Here is a 16,925-nt window from a genome sequence, read left to right as displayed (position 1 = left end):
ATTCAGACAGGTGTGACTGACTGAAAAAATGTTTTAGGAAAGTTTCCCATATGAAAGCTGGTTTTAATCCTGGTTCAGTATTCAACCTGCATACACTAGATTCTTGTTCCCATGATCCGTGTTTATAAAATGTTTTCTCTGATATTTCCTAGATGGTAATATTGTGGAGAAAACCCCCCAAAATCTGGAAAACACGTGTCAGAGGCAAGGCAAGGCAGCTCAATGTGCTTTACAATGGCATAAGATTGCAGTAACAGACAATAATGAAGTACATTTAAATTTGAAAGCACATCTGTACCTAACGACCTCAGAGGTCTGGATGGTTCATAACGTGGCAGCAGATCAGAAATGTATTTTGGCCCCAAAACCATTCAGTGCTTTATGAACCAACAGCAGGATTTTGAAATCTATTCTTTCTAGAGGTAAATCTGGTTAAAGTTTTGATACTTGGTTGGTCTGTGTGACCTTTAAGCAACATCTGCACATGTGTCCAAGAATAACTGCAAAACAAGCTGTCAGACTCCTGGTCCTAACATATTATCACCTTCTCACCTCCTGAGAAACATATCTGGCTCTTAAGCTTAACTCTGTGCAGGGCAGGGAGTGTTGAGATGGCATAACAGAGCGTGTTTGTTAGAAACAGCTCCACGTTGCTTCCTGGAAACAGGCGTGATAAGAGCAGTGAGTAAATGTGCTGTAAAACCAAGACATGACTTTCAGTTATCTAGTTTGTATTACACACCTGATTCACTGTTGACTGATGAGTTGTAGTGGTCCAGTCTGTAGGATTTAGGGGAATCTATTGGCAGAAATTTAATATAATATTCTTAATCACATTTTCATTAGTGAATAATCTCCTTAGAATGGGACTTATCTACAGAGAAAGTGAGTCCAACATGCCTGCCACAATGAGGGGTATTTTCTTTGTTAGTATCTTGAAAATTGATTGATGAGTCCCATTCCCTGCTCAAATACTGGCATTTCGGGAATGTAGTTTGAGTCAGCTGCCATCCCAAAGTGTTCCCAAGTTAAGACTGACATTCTTCTGACCCTTAAGGGCAAAAATGCAGTAATAATATTGTAATATAGTTCAATAAAAGCATGCAATGAAATGCAAGAAAAACAATTTTAAATACATATATGATATATTCTTAGAATATGCATATATATGAGGAAACATAAAACTGCTCACATCAGGTGCTCAAGCAATTTAATTCAAATTTGGTTGTTCATATGGCACTAAAACTGTTTGTCTACCAAAATTGGTGGAAATAAGAGTGGACTTTCTTTCTTCGGCTGATTTTCAGTAAAATGTAGAAAGTTGAGTGACCTAGATTTCATTAATTTAAAGAAGCGCTTCTCAGTCGTACTTTTTCAGAGCTCATGACAGTCAGAACAGGCGGCAAGTCGATCCACTGCAAGGGCACACAGGCAGGAAACATCCGACCTTCAACAGAGATAAGGAGAGAGTAGGAGAGAGAAAAAGATTAGATTGTGAAATAAAGATCATTTTTTCTGAAAGCGAGTGTGTGTGGGAGGAAACACAAGCTGAGTCCAAACCACAGCCCAGGATACTGATTATAATAAACTCAAGAGGCACGTCTCCTAGAGCACCTTACTTTAAGTGCGGACAAAGTAAACAACTGAGTGTCTTCATACTATCGTCATCATTACTGGTGCTTCAGAAATCGCACGGAAGTATAAGCAAGATGTCCATGCTGTAACAAAACCAATGCTTATTACTAAGACGTGATGCATGAAAAACACATTTTTGCAGGAAGTGAGAGAAGCCGAAATGAAGACATGGTTTGTTGGAGAATAGCTGCTTGAAAAGATAAGTTCTCATAAGCAGCTTATCTGAACAGACATAGGAACTGGCGGCTTTGCACGCAGGTTTTGTAGGTACATCGTGTAAGACACATTTTCTCTTTCAGAAATACCAAGCCACACACACAGCTGAGTTTGCATGCTTCTGCTTTCAAACCATGAACTAATCTGTTCTTCAAACCAGTTGGGCAAACCCAGTTTGCTCAAGGTAAATTGTAACACTGTGAGCGTTATGTAAAGCGTTTTCCATCCCACAAAGCAAGTATGATATTAAGGACAACATTGGCATGTAGACTAGAGTAGTTTTCTGATATGCTCTGATATCTTTTGCCATGCTTGAAATGTTTTTACACAAGTCCTACAAGACTGGTGTGTATAGATACATAACTCAAGACTCTACAAGAAGGATGAACTTTGTCTAATATAAACAACATTGTCATTTCAGGTGTTCTAAATGTGTTTTTAACCACAAAGCTTATAAGAAAAACAAGGCAGTGCGCACTTTGATGGCTTTCGATGGCAAATCAAGTAGTAACGCATTCAGATAGTCGCATTTTCTGACTTTGGTGTGTTCATGAGATTAATGTGTAGACAACATATAGTAGAAGCTGTCACCTAAATAAATATAAATGTACCTTTGTCTGCCATATTTCTGCTTGTATATCAAAACATTTGATGGCTTTCAGTTTTTGCTCTGATTTGACTTGACTTCTTTTCAATCAGGAACTAATTTTTTCAGATTGAACCGAGAGACCCAAAGAATGCATTAAATGTCATCAATAGCCATGTGTAGAGAACAATTGACTCAGGTGGGACGTGGGGGTGGGCTAGCAGCTAGATACACATGAACATCCACAGATTCCGATTCCAGTTTGTTGTCCTCGCGTCTCCGGATCTCCTCAGACCCGAACAGACTCGGTCTGGACTCGTTTAGTCTCATTAATCCACAACAGTCAGTTTAGATGCACAGAATGGGACCGAACCGCTGGCAAAATCCCGGTCCAGCTCGAGCCGCTGCAGGTATAAATCCGCTTGTTTCTTAACGTGTGTTGTAGGAATGAGCTCAGCAGTGCTAGGTTCTGGTGTGCACGTGACTATGGTGGCTATGGCTGACAATGCTAGCGGAATTGGTAAAGCATTTATGAAATCATTTATTAACGGTATCATTGTAGTCCAAACAAATCTGGCGTTGCACACCCTTGAACCACGCAGCAGCCATTTTGGAAATGTCAGGCCAGTATGATCCTGATCGGCAGAGATATTTGAGGCACACACAGAAAGACACACACACACACACACACACACACACACACACACACACACACACACACACACACTCACAGATTTCTTGCTTTTATAGAGAGACAAGATGAGGATCATTATCATTCATGACATTACAGATATCACAGAGTGGTGACTATAGCAGAATTTACATATAGAAGCATTTTCTCTTGAAACGTTGGCTTACCTACTGTGAATTTTCCCACACCATAAAATCTGTATTTTCATATATATATTTATATTTTTCATATTTTTCTACAAGGGGCAACTTTGTTTTTTTACAGAATGATGTTTTTGGACACCATTCAAGAAAAAGCAGAACTACTGTTTATTTTTAAGAGGAAACTAATATATATAAGAACACACTTCCTTAATGCTCAGAGCAAAGTAGCTTTGCTGCACATGATTTTTTAAGTTATTTATCCATACCATGCATCTGTCTGTACTTCCTTTTCCATTATGCAGCACTTACATGCAAAAAATCAATCTCATCTTGTGTTTGGTGGTTTTGAGAGTGTTGCTTTGTTTTGTTTTTTTGGTCTTACTATATCTAAAAGGGTTTCAGGTGTGAACCAGAATCAGCCTGTCTTTTTAAGAAGAAACACTTCACAACATTTCTGTGACAGAGAAGATATGTCGCAGTGACTATAGTGGCACTACTGTGGTCAGCGGTGCAACAAACCACATGCGTATATGCATACACTGTGTTGAAACATGCTCTGCTGAAGAAATAATGCTGCAATATTGCTTCAAAAGGTGGTCAAACGTTGTTATGCAAGCACTTCTCTTGTAAGAAATTCTGTTACCAAGTGGATGGCTTGGCAGCAATTTTACATTATGTCCAAGTTTTTTAACCATTAATATGTAGCTTGTTAAGTCTTGGAGCCAGATCTGCCTACAGAAGTGATTGGGAGGTAGTTGGGTCTAGTTAGTGTTTGACTTCAATAACAACAAGATGTTTAAAAGCTGATCCAACACTGTCACAAGCTTTACTGCACACACTTTGGTACAGTGCCTAGCCTGTGTCATACTCAGCTGATTTTTCCGTGAACCACGTATGACATCTGGTTGTGTATGCAGTTGTGTTCTCAAGCTGCTTTGTGTAGGCTTGCCCGAGAGGTTTCTGAAGATGCCCCTTCAGTCTTGTCTGAGGATGTTTTTGAGGAAGATAACATCAATCGTGGCGTCACTCTATTTTTTTCACCTGGGATGATTTATGTTTCCACTGAACAGGATGTGAGCATCACAAACATTCAAACGAAATTCAGCAAGTCAGCAATGACAACATATTTCTTCTGCATTGTTTTCTGGCATGGTACCTTAACCTTTGAAGCCCACATTAATTAATTTAGATTCTAATGCATGTAATGCAGTGTTTGTAATCATTTATTCTTTTTTTTTTTTTACATACAAAGCGTAGGTGTAGCACCAAGCAGCAACATTCAGCGCCAGACAGCGCTGAAGCGTTAAACACTGCAGTTGCTCAAATGGCCCCATGGCTGGCTCCATTAGCAAGTCAATCCCAAGACCCACAAGTCCGTTTGACGCAGAGATTTCACATTATCATCCCAACGAAGGCTCACCTTTATGCTGCCTTTTTTTGTTAACACTGAATCAGGCAGCGCAGGCTTAAAGCCACTCAAGTGTGTCATGTCATACAGCATGCAGGTGCTGTGGAACTAGAACAGTGATGGTACACATCACCATGTGAATATTTTTTTTGTTTGATTTTTACATATTTCCCCCAGTTTCCACCTTTTAATCTAAAGATGTACCCGCTGACTGTTTATAAATACATGTATGCTGTTAAACTGTGTTGGTATTAAGAACCTGACCCACCATGCATCGTGGAAAGCTACGTTTTTTTTGCTCTAATCACCATAGGTAAATTGTGGACCCTGTCTGGAGGGATGCTGTTTTTTTTCCTGGGTGAAGTTCACTGAAGTCTCGGACAGGCGGAGATTTATTTCTATAAAAGCTGCCAGAGAAGATGCCTGCAACACAATAGTGGAAGGCGACAAAAACCTGGTGAGTTAAAGTTTTTTGCTCTGAATCGCATCACATAATCACCACCATTCGACTGCAGAAGCCACCTGGCTCTCGCTGCCAGGGACAGACGCTGTTTTTGGCCAGAAATGTTGCGAAATGTTGGTAGGACAGACAGGATGACATCTACTTTTCTACGTATAAATGCAGTAGTTGTTTTCCCCTCATGTAAGATACCTGTGTATGGGACCCTTCTCTTCATTTTTTCTAATGAGTGAAGGATCTGTTAAGCTTTCAAACTGTGAACGCCATCAGACTAACACACTCTTTCCCTGTGCTGCCGGCATTCCCATTCACAAAGACACCATCTTGCCCGTTACTGCCTCCAGTGGCAGATCAGAGGCAGAAGAAAACCTCTGTAACTTTCACACAGACAGAGAGGGAGACTATCAGAGCAAGATTCTCACCTTGAAAGGGCAGTGTGAACAGGGCTTCAGATTAAACAGTCCAACTTAACACCAGAAATAAACATGTATTACAACTAGTACAAATAGAAGTTTTCTATCATTTATTTCCTCGCCCACTATAGCATAGGCTGAATTCCCACATGCCTCATTAATGTAAAGCATATTAAGGCTTAAAGTGATGTGGAATTAAGGGCAGGGCCACTCTGGGAGACAGCAACAACTAGTTGTGTAGCTACCTTTTTACTCATTTTTGGAGTCAGGCACTGCAGATCTGAGCCTCCACGCTGAGCGGAGCGTTATTTCCTCAGACACCTACTGTTGACGTCTTAGAGACTACGTCCAGGTTTAATACAGTCTTCATTTTTTTGTTTCTTTTCAACAGAATTGTCTCTCTACAGGTAAACATGATTGTTCTATACTCAGAGAACCGTGATATGTCATTTTCTTAGTGGGACTTTTCCCACACAATTCATCATCTTATCCACACATAAAGCTAGACATGTGCAGGCATGATGGTTTCGAGTGGACAACCACCTGAGGAATTTCACAAGATTTTCTGCTAGGGAGCACCTTGAACTGGTAGTTTTCAGTTACCACATTCTCTGTAATATAGAAACTAGTAGTGCTATCACAGTATTATTATCTGCTTAATCAAAGTGCCCATCTGTTGAAATAATCCGTTCTGAGGTGGAAAATTGAAACCAGCATCTTTCTTGTTTACTCCTCAGCCAGAAAAGCCCCTGTGTTTAAACCACACCTCCAGCTGACTATAAATTCTTCCTCTCTGAAGGAACTGTGTCAGCCCTGCTCAACAAGGGCTTGCAGCCTCAGTCAAACAGGGTGCTTTTTCTTCTCTATTTTCAGCACTTCTTTTCAGCGTATGAAGCGTTTCCAGCACATGTTTTCTCAGCATGTTTTGACAGAGCTCCAGAATCAATGTAAGGCTCTCGGAAGGGGACTGTTGAATTTGACGGATCACAGTGAGAAGGGGATTTGCTGCGTGAAGAGAAAAGACTCTGGGTAAGAGGAAGCCACAACCGCCTCCAAAACGAAGGATTCAACTGTGTGATGCCTGTCTGGAAACCTGTCTTAACCCACATCCTTCCTTTTCAATTGGTATTCCATGTAATAGGACTTCTACAACTTGGACTGTAACTTCTCCTACACTCCTTCCAAAACGGCTATGAATAGTACACAAAACATGACTACAAATACATCTGTCGACCACTGCAAAACACCCAGTCATCTGACCTATGAAATCCTCTCCTGGGTGATGATTGTTCAGTTCATGCTGGGTCTGCCTCTCAACCTGTCAGTCCTCTACATCTTCATCTTCAGGTATGATGAAATGTGAATTTCTGTCACTGCCTAATTTAAATTTTTTTTTTACTACTCCACTGTAAAATGAATTACAGTATATTAGAGTGAGGTAGAAGTCAGGTAATGATTCTGGTGACGGGAATAATTTCAATATGCAATCTATCGAGTAATTCTGATCTGATAACTTGAACTTGATAACTGATGTTTGCACGACTCATCAGCTGACGTGAATGTCCTGGTATTTAGCCTCAGTGACTGAATCACACTTTTAATACATAGTACCAGAAAGGTGATGTGGTTAGATGGTGATACCTTTGACCTACTACTACTGGATGAAAAATGTTCTTGGACAAAAAGTCAGTTATGCAAATGTTAAAATGGTCACATAGAAGTAGTGACCAATCCAAGTTTTGTCTTGATTCATCTAATAATCATTTAGATACATTTTCACTTTTACTGTAGTTTCATGACTGACTGAAGGAAGAAATAAACATTCCAGCTTATTCCAGTGAGTAGACAAAGAAAGAGACAGTATTAAACAACCCTTTTTAATTAATATATAAGTTTTGTGTTTTTGTAAAGGACATTTCTACACTAAAACGTAAAAAGCAATGTTGAACTTGAGCTTTAAAAACTTGTTAGCACCCCTAAAGAGGGTAATTTAAGTATGACATTCGTACATGTAATTTCAATATCAATTGCAGTAATAAGACAAAAACACTGTGGATATTCAAAGTCCACTGTAAATTCAGGCCGCTACTCTAAAATGGGAAACATGTATAGCCGTTTTACTTGTGTGTACTCTAATTGAACTCATTGGCTCTTTTCACTGTGACAAAACAAAAGCTACAGTGCGTGTGCTATCCTAAAATAAATGGATAATCAGAAACACGTTAAACGAGGAACATACTGTACTGTTGTGGGTATGAGTATCTCTGAGAATCTCTCAGGAAAAGCTTCCAGCAGCCAAACTTCAGCCTGCGTGTTTTCTTGTCTCTCACTGCTGTTCTGAAATATACAGCACATGAAGAAAACCAATGACAATGGGATACAAAAAACTGAAATATAATCATACACTTCTAAAGTAAAACACCAATCTATTTGTCCACAGAAAAATCCCAACCTTTGTCCGGAAGGTCCTACTTAAGTAATCCTGTTTTAAACATTAAGCAGAGTGCTCAATGAGTGACTTCAGTAGTTGTTTATGATAAATGTATTAACAGAATCAGCTACATAGAGTTAGTTTCTGTCTGCACTTCTGCTTATTCTTGATGCTGAGCAAATAGTACAACAGCTGTTTTGTCAATGACTTCCTCTATAGGTTCAAGTTCTGGAAGAATAAAGCCATCTTCCTCTTCAATATTGTGGTTGCTGATTTCTTGCTGGTGGCCTGTCTTCCTGCCAAGGCCTACCACTACCGTCACGACCAGAGGCGCAGCTCGAATGATGTGGTGTGTAAGACGATGCTCTTCATGCTGTTTCTCAACCGAGGGGCCAGCATCGCCTTCCTCATCACCCTGTCCATTGATCGCTATTTCAACGTGGTCCATCTTGGAAGGAGGAACTTTGTCAAAATCCTGAAGAAATCGCCTCAGATCTCCATCTTCATCTGGCTTCTTCTGTTGCCCCTCACCATCCCCACTATGGTGAAGACCTTTGAGTGCTGTAACAGCCACGGCCGCAAAGTTGAGACTTATTACCATGATGTAACAGACACCTTCAGAGAGGTATTGTTTTCTGTCCTTCACTTGAATTCGATTTGATTTAAAAAAAAAAAAAAAAAAAAAAATTACCTATGAAAATCATAAATGCTTCAATTGATTTCATTACAGTGAACGGACAAACAACAGCCCAATATAGACTCTGTCATCGAAGAACCGTTCCCACTAACGCTAACACTTAATAAGAACTACAGTTATTTACACATCCTTTTTCCTACAAACACACACACACACACACACACACACACACACACACACTTCCTTTAAAGTTGACAGTAATTACTATTTGTTAGCTTTAATGGTTAATCTAATGCCCCTAGTTCCCTGATAAAAGGCTTGCCACAGGCAGCTGAACAAACTTGTCCAGGCATCTTAAACTCTGTATCTTTACATGTTTAGTCTAATAGAAATCGAACAACAGAAAATTAATCTGTCATCATGTAAAACATTTTAATGACAAAAGTACTACAAAATCCCCAAGTGTGAAGATCTGCTGGTTTTCATAGCTTTCTATGATAGTAGACTGAATATCTTTGGGCTTGGCTTTGGTCAGATAAAAGTACTACAATTTACGAAATCTTCAAACATTTTATTCTACCATGGAAGTAGTTAATTTCTTGAGAAAATAAGGAGCAGGTTAATCAGTAGTTAAACAGAAACTCAGGAAAGTGAAGGGGGAAAGTCAACTTAACGTTTGCATGTACATAAAAGTTCATTTTGCTGTACTGGCCATCATCCTAAAAGTCGCTCTTATTTTCCGTTTTTTTGTTTGTTTGTTTTTTTAGATCGTTTTCTTCATACAGATCGTCATCCCCTTCATCATCCTTGTCTACTGCACTGTGCACATCGTGAACCGACTGAGGAAGAAAACAGTGGGGGAAAAGACCAAACTGAGGAGGGCTGTGTGCGTGGTCCTGTCTGTTGTCGTCGTCTTCTCCATCTGCTTCCTGCCTTGTGCTATAGCCCGAGCGGTGCTGCTGAGCGTCAGGCTAAAAGAATGGCAGACCGCAGAGGACATCGTGGTTCAGGTCTACGATGGCCTGATGGTTTTGTCTTACATGGACTGCCTACTGGACCCACTGGTTTACTGCTTCTGTAACTCGGGGTTTAAAAACGCTTACATTACCAGCTTCTGTCCTGCGGTTCTTCGAGAGAGACTGCTTAAGTGTGACTATGGACTCAGAACAACAACAACAACATCAAATACACATACAAACACAACAACATCTGGAAATAGAACCATTATTTTGCCGATAATAGAGAAATGATGATTGTTTCTCTTAAACTGTAATCATAGTAACTATCTCCGAAGAAGCACAGGTTATCTATTTAGCATAATGCAACACAGACAGTAAAGTATAACCACTGGTCCACCCACACAGAAGTTTTCAGTTTGTGTGGCAGATTAGACGGATACCTTGAAATGTTTTGTCGAGTAGTACTGAGAAACGACATTTACTTCACCACATCAGATACAGCGATGGCACCCGATATCGCAACTCCACCTTACAGTTTATCACCTTGGGACATTACCATCAGTTGCGGTTAGGGTTAAACCATCATCTATTTTTAAGGAGAGTAAAAAAGTTAGGACTACGTGTAAAACATAGATAAAACAGAATGTCATATACTGGATTGAAATAGGATAAAAGACAATTTAGTTTTACCACATCAACTTCATTAAATTACTGTGAATAAATGTCAATTCTTAATTTGATGGCAGCGCCATGTTTCAAACAAGTTGGGACACGGGCAGCAAAAGACACACACTTCCACACTGGAATGACACCAAAACACCTATTTGGACCATTCCACAGGTAAACACATTCATTGGTACCAGGAATACAGTATCATGATTGGCAGGCCCACATGGAATCTGCGACAAGTAGTTGCCGCTTGTAAGACTCAGAACATTAACACATCTCCAACCCTTTGCACATGTGTGGGACAGTCATGTGTCACACAGTTATCTTTTAGATTTCAATTTTGTGGGGGACAATATGTCAAAGATAAGATTTACTGCAGACAAGCTTAGAACAAAGTATTTATTGCAACCGGCTTGAGATCATTTTAAGTGTTTTAAGACTTTATGTATTATGTTATAATTTTTGCTCTAAAACAATCGTTGTTGTATTACATGATCACTGTCTGTCACAGTACAGGTAAAGAAACATTCCGCTGAACTTGGGGGCAGTGATTGTATAAAGGATATTACAACATGGGCTCAGGAGCACTTTAATTATACGGTCGTGGTTTGTTTTAATAACGATTGCATTATGTTTTGATTTACGTTTTACACAGCGTCCCACCCTTTTGGCAATCCGGGTTGTAAAGCACTAATACTGAAAATGTTCAGACTATATCATTTAAATGCAGTTTTGTACTTCTCACAAATCATGCCAGCAAAGGTCCAGCTGCAGTATTACTCATTGTAATCCATGTGAAATCCATACTCAATAACGTGTCATACAAAACCTCAGTACTGAAGAGCACTGTTTTCAGTTACTGACTGGCCCACACAAGTTACTCACCAAAAATAGGTGCTACAAAAGAAATGAGTCAGAGAAGAAATCAGGGAGGTGTCAGTCTGTACATCTACATACAGACCTGTGAACGGGGTTGTTCAGCCAAAAATAACTGAAATCACCAGTGTGGGAATAAAGGCCAGGGCATTTAAGTGGACTAACAGAGTCCACTCGTATGGCTTCATATTACGTATCTGCTGCCCGATCTAATGTAAAATTCACAATGCAAAATAATTAAGAGGGCTATAGGACAAAGAGTAATATGTAAATGTATGTTTAAGATGCATGTTTATATAGTATATTTTATATATATATATTTTTTTTTAATATTATTGTTTTCTTTTTCATTTATTGTAATTATTTCAAACCAGGCGTTTAAGAGATGAGAGATTGCATTTTACTGAATATTATGAGTCCTTAACTATCTAAAAGGTACTCAGCAGTACAGTATCAGAAACCCAACATACCTTATAGAAGCTTGTTAGAAGGGGCTGTACAGTACGGTTATCCTTACAATGTTTGCATAGCTGTCATTCATCACTCAGGAAACTCTGAATATCTGTGTTCATCATCAGTACTTCAGACCAGTTGTACCTGTTCTTATTGTGGTTTCACTTGGTGGAACATATTGTGAACTGATCTGTGCACACATTTCACTGTCCCATTGCTCCAAGAAGGTAAAGGACTTTTTTTTTTTTTTTTCTTGTGGTTGCATTTACACTTCCCATCTTCGTTTATAATCAGTGCAAACTGCTTTTAAGCGGTAAAAGATGATGTTCAGCAACCACTAGCTAAATGTCAAACCCAAGTGGAATACAGCAACCTGGGAGGATGTTTGAAACTTTCCTCGTTCATACTGTATACAATTTTGTGATGTTGCTTAATGAAATTCAATCATTTGTATAAATGAAGGTACTGACTGAGGAGCTCTGTATATTGCTTCCATAAATACACAGAATGCAGGTGACACAGCTGAGAGTCTGAGAGGTAAACAGCTAAACATTAACACTGATGCAAAGCATCAACATGCAAAGCTCTTTGAAACCACATTCCTGTTTTTATTAAGGTGTAACGTTATCCCAAACAAACACCACATCCCTGCTGTACCATCTTACACTGTTGACTTTGCACACCCTGCCTCTTCAGGCTCCGTTTTCCACCCCTTTGCAGGAAGGTGCTACAGTTCGTTCAGGTTGTGTATGTAATATCAGCTGTTATGAGTTGAATACGGCAAACTGAAACAGCATATTCCCACATATTGCTGTCATACTGTGTCTCTCTGAGACCCTGTGAATAGACACATAAGCCTCTCATTTTGTGAGGTCAGGCCAGGCTGCATTGGCGTTGCAACTGGTGAGCTGGTGAGGCAGTCAAGTCGAGGCTAGAAGGAATATCCCAGCAACAACAAAGTCAAACATAAACATAAACATAAAAATACTTTGTACATCAGTGTTTTTGTTACAGCCTTCTTGCAGATTGGCTCGATGCCCTGTCTGCATTTTTAAAGCCTGTAATGGCTTAATGTCTCACCCACAGACTGAAAGCAGTTTCAAGAAAATCAGCTCAAGCGATGTGTGTTGAGTTGGAAAACAAATTCACAAAAGGACAAGGAGACGGAGAGACAATCTTAATGATCGGTATCTCCTAATCTGAATCTGCTCTGCCATGCTGAGGTTCATGTTTGTTGAGAAATACTTTATTCCAAGCGGAAAAACTGATTTTTGCAGTAAGTGTAGTAAAAGCAGTAGGCCAGGATGTTGGCACTAAACGATTTGATGCATTTAGATTATGACTGATGATTACTTTACATCAGATATCAATGTTGCATGAAGTGCTTCTCTGGATTTATTCTGAGAACATACATTTATTCCATTTAACAAGTGAGCTGTGAACTGCTGTGTCCTGATATATAGAGTATATATTATAGGCAAAATTGTAAACTAGGGATTGGTAATGTGATGATTTCAGATTGTGACTGAAGTTCAAGGCAGGGCGACTTTTCAGTTGAATCACAGAGACTGGTATACTATATGTGTACTGACTTTTGTCTTCACTACTTGTGCTACATGAACATACGTTTAGCCGAAATGATGGTCATGCTGATCAGACATATTACTTCATGTGGCTCTTCCTTGGGTGAGGTATTGTAAATAATGCAATGTGAATTATATCCAGCAGTATAACATATGAGAAGCTTGTAACAAAAAAGAATAATTACTGTTAATGCAATATTGTTATTTAATGTTGCAAATGGAGAACATTTGTTGGCTATTTCAAGTCTGGCTGTCGTTTGAATAAATTGAGAAAGAAAAGTTGCAATTTAGATTATAGATTGAGTAAGCAAGTAAACAGATTTGGATATTACTTTTTTGGCCAAATCACCAACCCATATTTTAAACATATTTACTGAAACTATGGACCAAGAGACCAAGAGAGAGCAAACAGCTGTTGAGCATATCTGAGAAAATAAATGCTAACCCATATGGCTTTACATGACTATAGGTACCTGAATCTCTAATTAAGTACAGAGGAGAGACAGGACAAAAACTGAAGGTCTCCTTACTAAAATCACCTGCACCGTTTGTGCTGACATCTGCCTGACAACAGACTATTGGTTACAAGATAACCAGAGTAATCCTGAGCCAAGGCAGTCCAGTAAACTGGGACTCTCTCCACGTCACAGCACTATCCTGAGTCAAGTAGACTAATAACCCTGTTCATTCAATGTCTTTTTTAAATGAAGCATTTCAAGAAGTGTTTCTTGTATGAGAAGTGCTATACATATAAAGTTTATTAGCATTAGCACGGAAAGCGATTCTCTACTTTATGTTGACTTAATATAACCTTGTGCGTGATGTAATGACTAAAATGTCACAAAGTAGACGTTTCACATATCATGCAGCCCTAACTGAACCCACTTACAACAAGTAACCACTGCCCACACGTGACGCTGCAGCTAATGAGGAAATGTATGTTTTTTATGCAGCCCTCAACAGTTTGCGTGTGCAGTCCAACACTGACCTCTTTCTAGAAGAGTCATCAGTTTACTCTGCTCCTGCAGAACCTTGTGGATCAGCTCAATCTGCTGCTGAGCCACTTCATATGGGTCATCTGGAGCCTGCCAAAAGACAAACTTTAAGAACTTGACCAATAAAATAACAGGATATGTTGTAATGACTAGTTTCAGATGCTTTACAGGAGAAACGATAAACTGATATTCTACTGCTGCCTAGTGGTAATAAAAGGAACTAAACTAAAGGCTGACATGAAACAGTGCTGAGTAAAACAAGTCCTTACATCACTTCTAAATATATACAAAAATCCAGCCTTTGCATGAAATGTTTTCCTGTTTTAAAGCTCCATTGTTTCTGTACCACAAATGCTGAGACAACAAGCGAAAATACTGATGGACTCTTCCTTCCTACTCACCTGTTGCACAGTCTGATAAACAGTCTTTACAGCTTCAGCACCCTAGTTGGAAGCAGCAGGGAATGGTTTCAATCTTTCTCCTTGGCGCTCCACGGCACTGACTGCAGAAATGGCCGTTAGAGTTGCAGAAGACTGAACTGACTGATCTGAGTCCACGCATGTCCTCTGGTATGCTTTCTCTATGGGTATTTCCGCAGACATCGCTGGACGGTACTCACTCAAGCTTGTATGCAACTCCCCAATACCAAGAGTGTCTTCATCTGAATGTAGCCAGCTGCAAAATATATTACAGGTGGATTATTTATCACATAAACATGCCAAAGTGAAATGGGAATAAACTAAAAGGCTTCGTTAATGAGAAGAATGACCGATCATGATATTATTTTGTATTAGAGCCTCTCAAAAGTGTGACAGAGCAGCTGGAACAAATAATATAGATGCTGAAAGTCAATACAGGTATTATTTGTGATGAATGTGTCTGACATTTATAAGTCAATATGTCTATGTGAATACTCATGTAGAGAGATCAATAGTCCTCTCTCCCTCTGCTAGCTTTTTCTTTGCCTTTTTATCAAGTAGGATTGTTTCTTTGGTCTTTTTGGAAAAACTGAAAAAATAAATAAATAAATAAAGAACAAACTCTCAGGAATTATTGAACTATTCTTAAGTTCAAGCATTTTGCGCCTCACGAATTCCCCATTCTTCATTAACATAAGAATATTTTTGCTAGTGACAGCATTAGCATTAGTGAAAACAGCTAATTGGCTATTTGAGTCATGCCTGTATTAGCTAACCGCTAACCTAGCATACCCCTGTTTTGTGAAGATAGAAATAATTGTAAACTTCCAGTTTATTCAACAAAACTCCCCACCATTTAAAATGCGTTTCTAAATATATGTAACATTTTCCAACAAGGAAATAATTAAGCTAAATGGCTCCTGCCAGTGCAATAATACCTAACACTAGCTCTTTGATTCCTTAATGATGGCAGGTGACTGTCACAGCTAACAGCTACCATAGCATAGACAAGTTGTAATGTAGTAATTTTAAACCTACTGCTTATTCAACCACACTCAGCTCAGTTTAAAAGACATTTTCAATTTCTCATTTAGGTACTGTCAAACAAGAATAGAAATATCAGGTGTATAGCAAATATTTTAAATTAGCTACATTTGGAGTTGCCATATTGTTCAACGAACTAAGATGGCTGCCACCAAATTCTCCCTCCTGCTCTTGTTAATCAGAATCAGAATCAGAATCAGAAAAAGCTTTATTGCCAAGTAAGATTTTACACATACAAGGAATTTGTTGTGATGATATTGGTGCATGCATCAAATAACTATTAAGTGAAAATATAACAAATTAACAATATAAACTATTTTAAAAAGTAGAAAATATAACTATACAATATAAATATATATACACAATCTGTTTTTTGGGGTAAAAGGATAAAAGGAGCAGACTGGCTGGCAGTGAATGATGTAATGAACCCTCTACTCCTTTTATAATATACTGAACCTGATTAAATGTTTACATAGACTTTTTAACCTATAAACACCCTATCGGAAACTGATTATAAAGGTTATAATTTCGTGATAGTGGTGTGTAGTTAGGTTAGCTCTTACATTGCTGTTGATGTTAGCCACTTAGCTTGCTTCTCTGGTGCTGAAACGTGATGTATTTGTGTAATGTATGTGTTCTAGATGAATACAGGAGTCTGAAAATGTCCCCAGGGCAAGTCAATGGTTCACTAAAGTTAGCCATGTTTTCAAAGATTTTTTTTTTGGGGGGGGATAACAGTACAGACACACGGGCTTTGTGACTTGAATATATTACTGTTAATCAATGATTCAAAAGTCTGACTTGTAAAAGAACAAAAAGGAAAAAAAAAGCAGTACAGCAAAGGTTTCAAAACCCAGCCACGACTTAAGGCCAAACTTCATTTACAATCTATAATATTCAGGCTATTTATTAAATTGAGGCAGTTTAGCTAACTTTCAACTGACAGTTTGACATGAATGATGGACAATCTCGTAATCTCACCATTCAGAATAGGTGGGATCTCAAGACGCAGTGTCGAATAATAAACTCTGTTAGTGTTGGTTATATTCTATCAAACATTAGTAAGATTTACCTTTGGACTTCGGTCAACAAGCTGAGGAGGCGCGTAACCGCTGAGGGGAAGTTTACTGTTGCTATAGTTACTGCGCGTCAACACCGACACAACACAATATTTCTCGTCACAGTTTAACAAGTTGACACTTAAATGCAGACAGAAGACCGCGCCTGGCGAGTAACTGTAGGCACTGACACGTCACGACACGTGCGGTTATTTGGACCTGCGGCAGGTGTATCAGTGATACGACAGA

The 16,925-nt window shown here is 39.0% G+C and overlaps 2 protein-coding genes and 1 long non-coding RNA gene across 7 annotated transcripts in view; 1 reads left to right on the top strand and 2 right to left on the bottom strand.

Moving 5' to 3' along the window:
* LOC119012232 overlaps positions 1 to 574 on the bottom strand; it is a 27,902-nt gene extending 27,328 nt beyond the window's left edge. The window contains exon 1 of the mRNA XM_037085853.1: positions 553 to 574. The gene's annotated coding sequence lies outside the window, so the exon portion shown is untranslated. The remainder of the gene's footprint in view (positions 1 to 552) is intronic.
* LOC119012233 (12-(S)-hydroxy-5,8,10,14-eicosatetraenoic acid receptor-like) overlaps positions 1 to 12,163 on the top strand; it is a 13,587-nt gene extending 1,424 nt beyond the window's left edge. Inside the window, exons 3-6 of one of the 3 annotated variants that reach the window (XM_037085855.1) lie at positions 4,993 to 5,136; positions 6,426 to 6,899; positions 8,203 to 8,608; positions 9,388 to 12,163. In XM_037085855.1, coding sequence (XP_036941750.1) covers positions 6,745 to 6,899; positions 8,203 to 8,608; positions 9,388 to 9,870 — 1,044 coding nt within the window. In that variant the 5' untranslated portion in view covers positions 4,993 to 5,136; positions 6,426 to 6,744 and the 3' untranslated portion in view covers positions 9,871 to 12,163. Of the gene's footprint in view, positions 1 to 4,992; positions 5,137 to 5,749; positions 6,900 to 8,202; positions 8,609 to 9,387 lie in introns of those variants that run through there. The other 2 variants (XM_037085856.1, XM_037085854.1) reach the window with 2 other exon arrangements.
* LOC119012236 lies at positions 1,194 to 16,925 on the bottom strand. Of its 3 annotated transcripts, XR_005072409.1 has the most exons (5): positions 16,691 to 16,925; positions 14,557 to 14,830; positions 14,149 to 14,245; positions 7,792 to 7,889; positions 1,194 to 1,447 (listed from the first exon to the last, which is right to left on the bottom strand). It is a non-coding gene; the product is annotated as an uncharacterized LOC119012236 (long non-coding RNA). The 3 variants fall into 3 exon arrangements; XR_005072410.1 differs by lacking the exon at positions 7,792 to 7,889 and having other exon boundaries at positions 16,691 to 16,924; XR_005072408.1 differs by lacking the exon at positions 1,194 to 1,447 and having other exon boundaries at positions 7,416 to 7,889; positions 16,691 to 16,923.

Source organism: Acanthopagrus latus, chromosome 22 (genome assembly GCF_904848185.1).
Source record: "Acanthopagrus latus isolate v.2019 chromosome 22, fAcaLat1.1, whole genome shotgun sequence".
Taxonomy (NCBI): Eukaryota; Metazoa; Chordata; class Actinopteri; order Spariformes; family Sparidae; genus Acanthopagrus; species Acanthopagrus latus.
The sequence above is the reverse complement of the archived record's forward strand: the minus strand, read 5'-3'. Positions and strand labels throughout refer to the sequence as shown.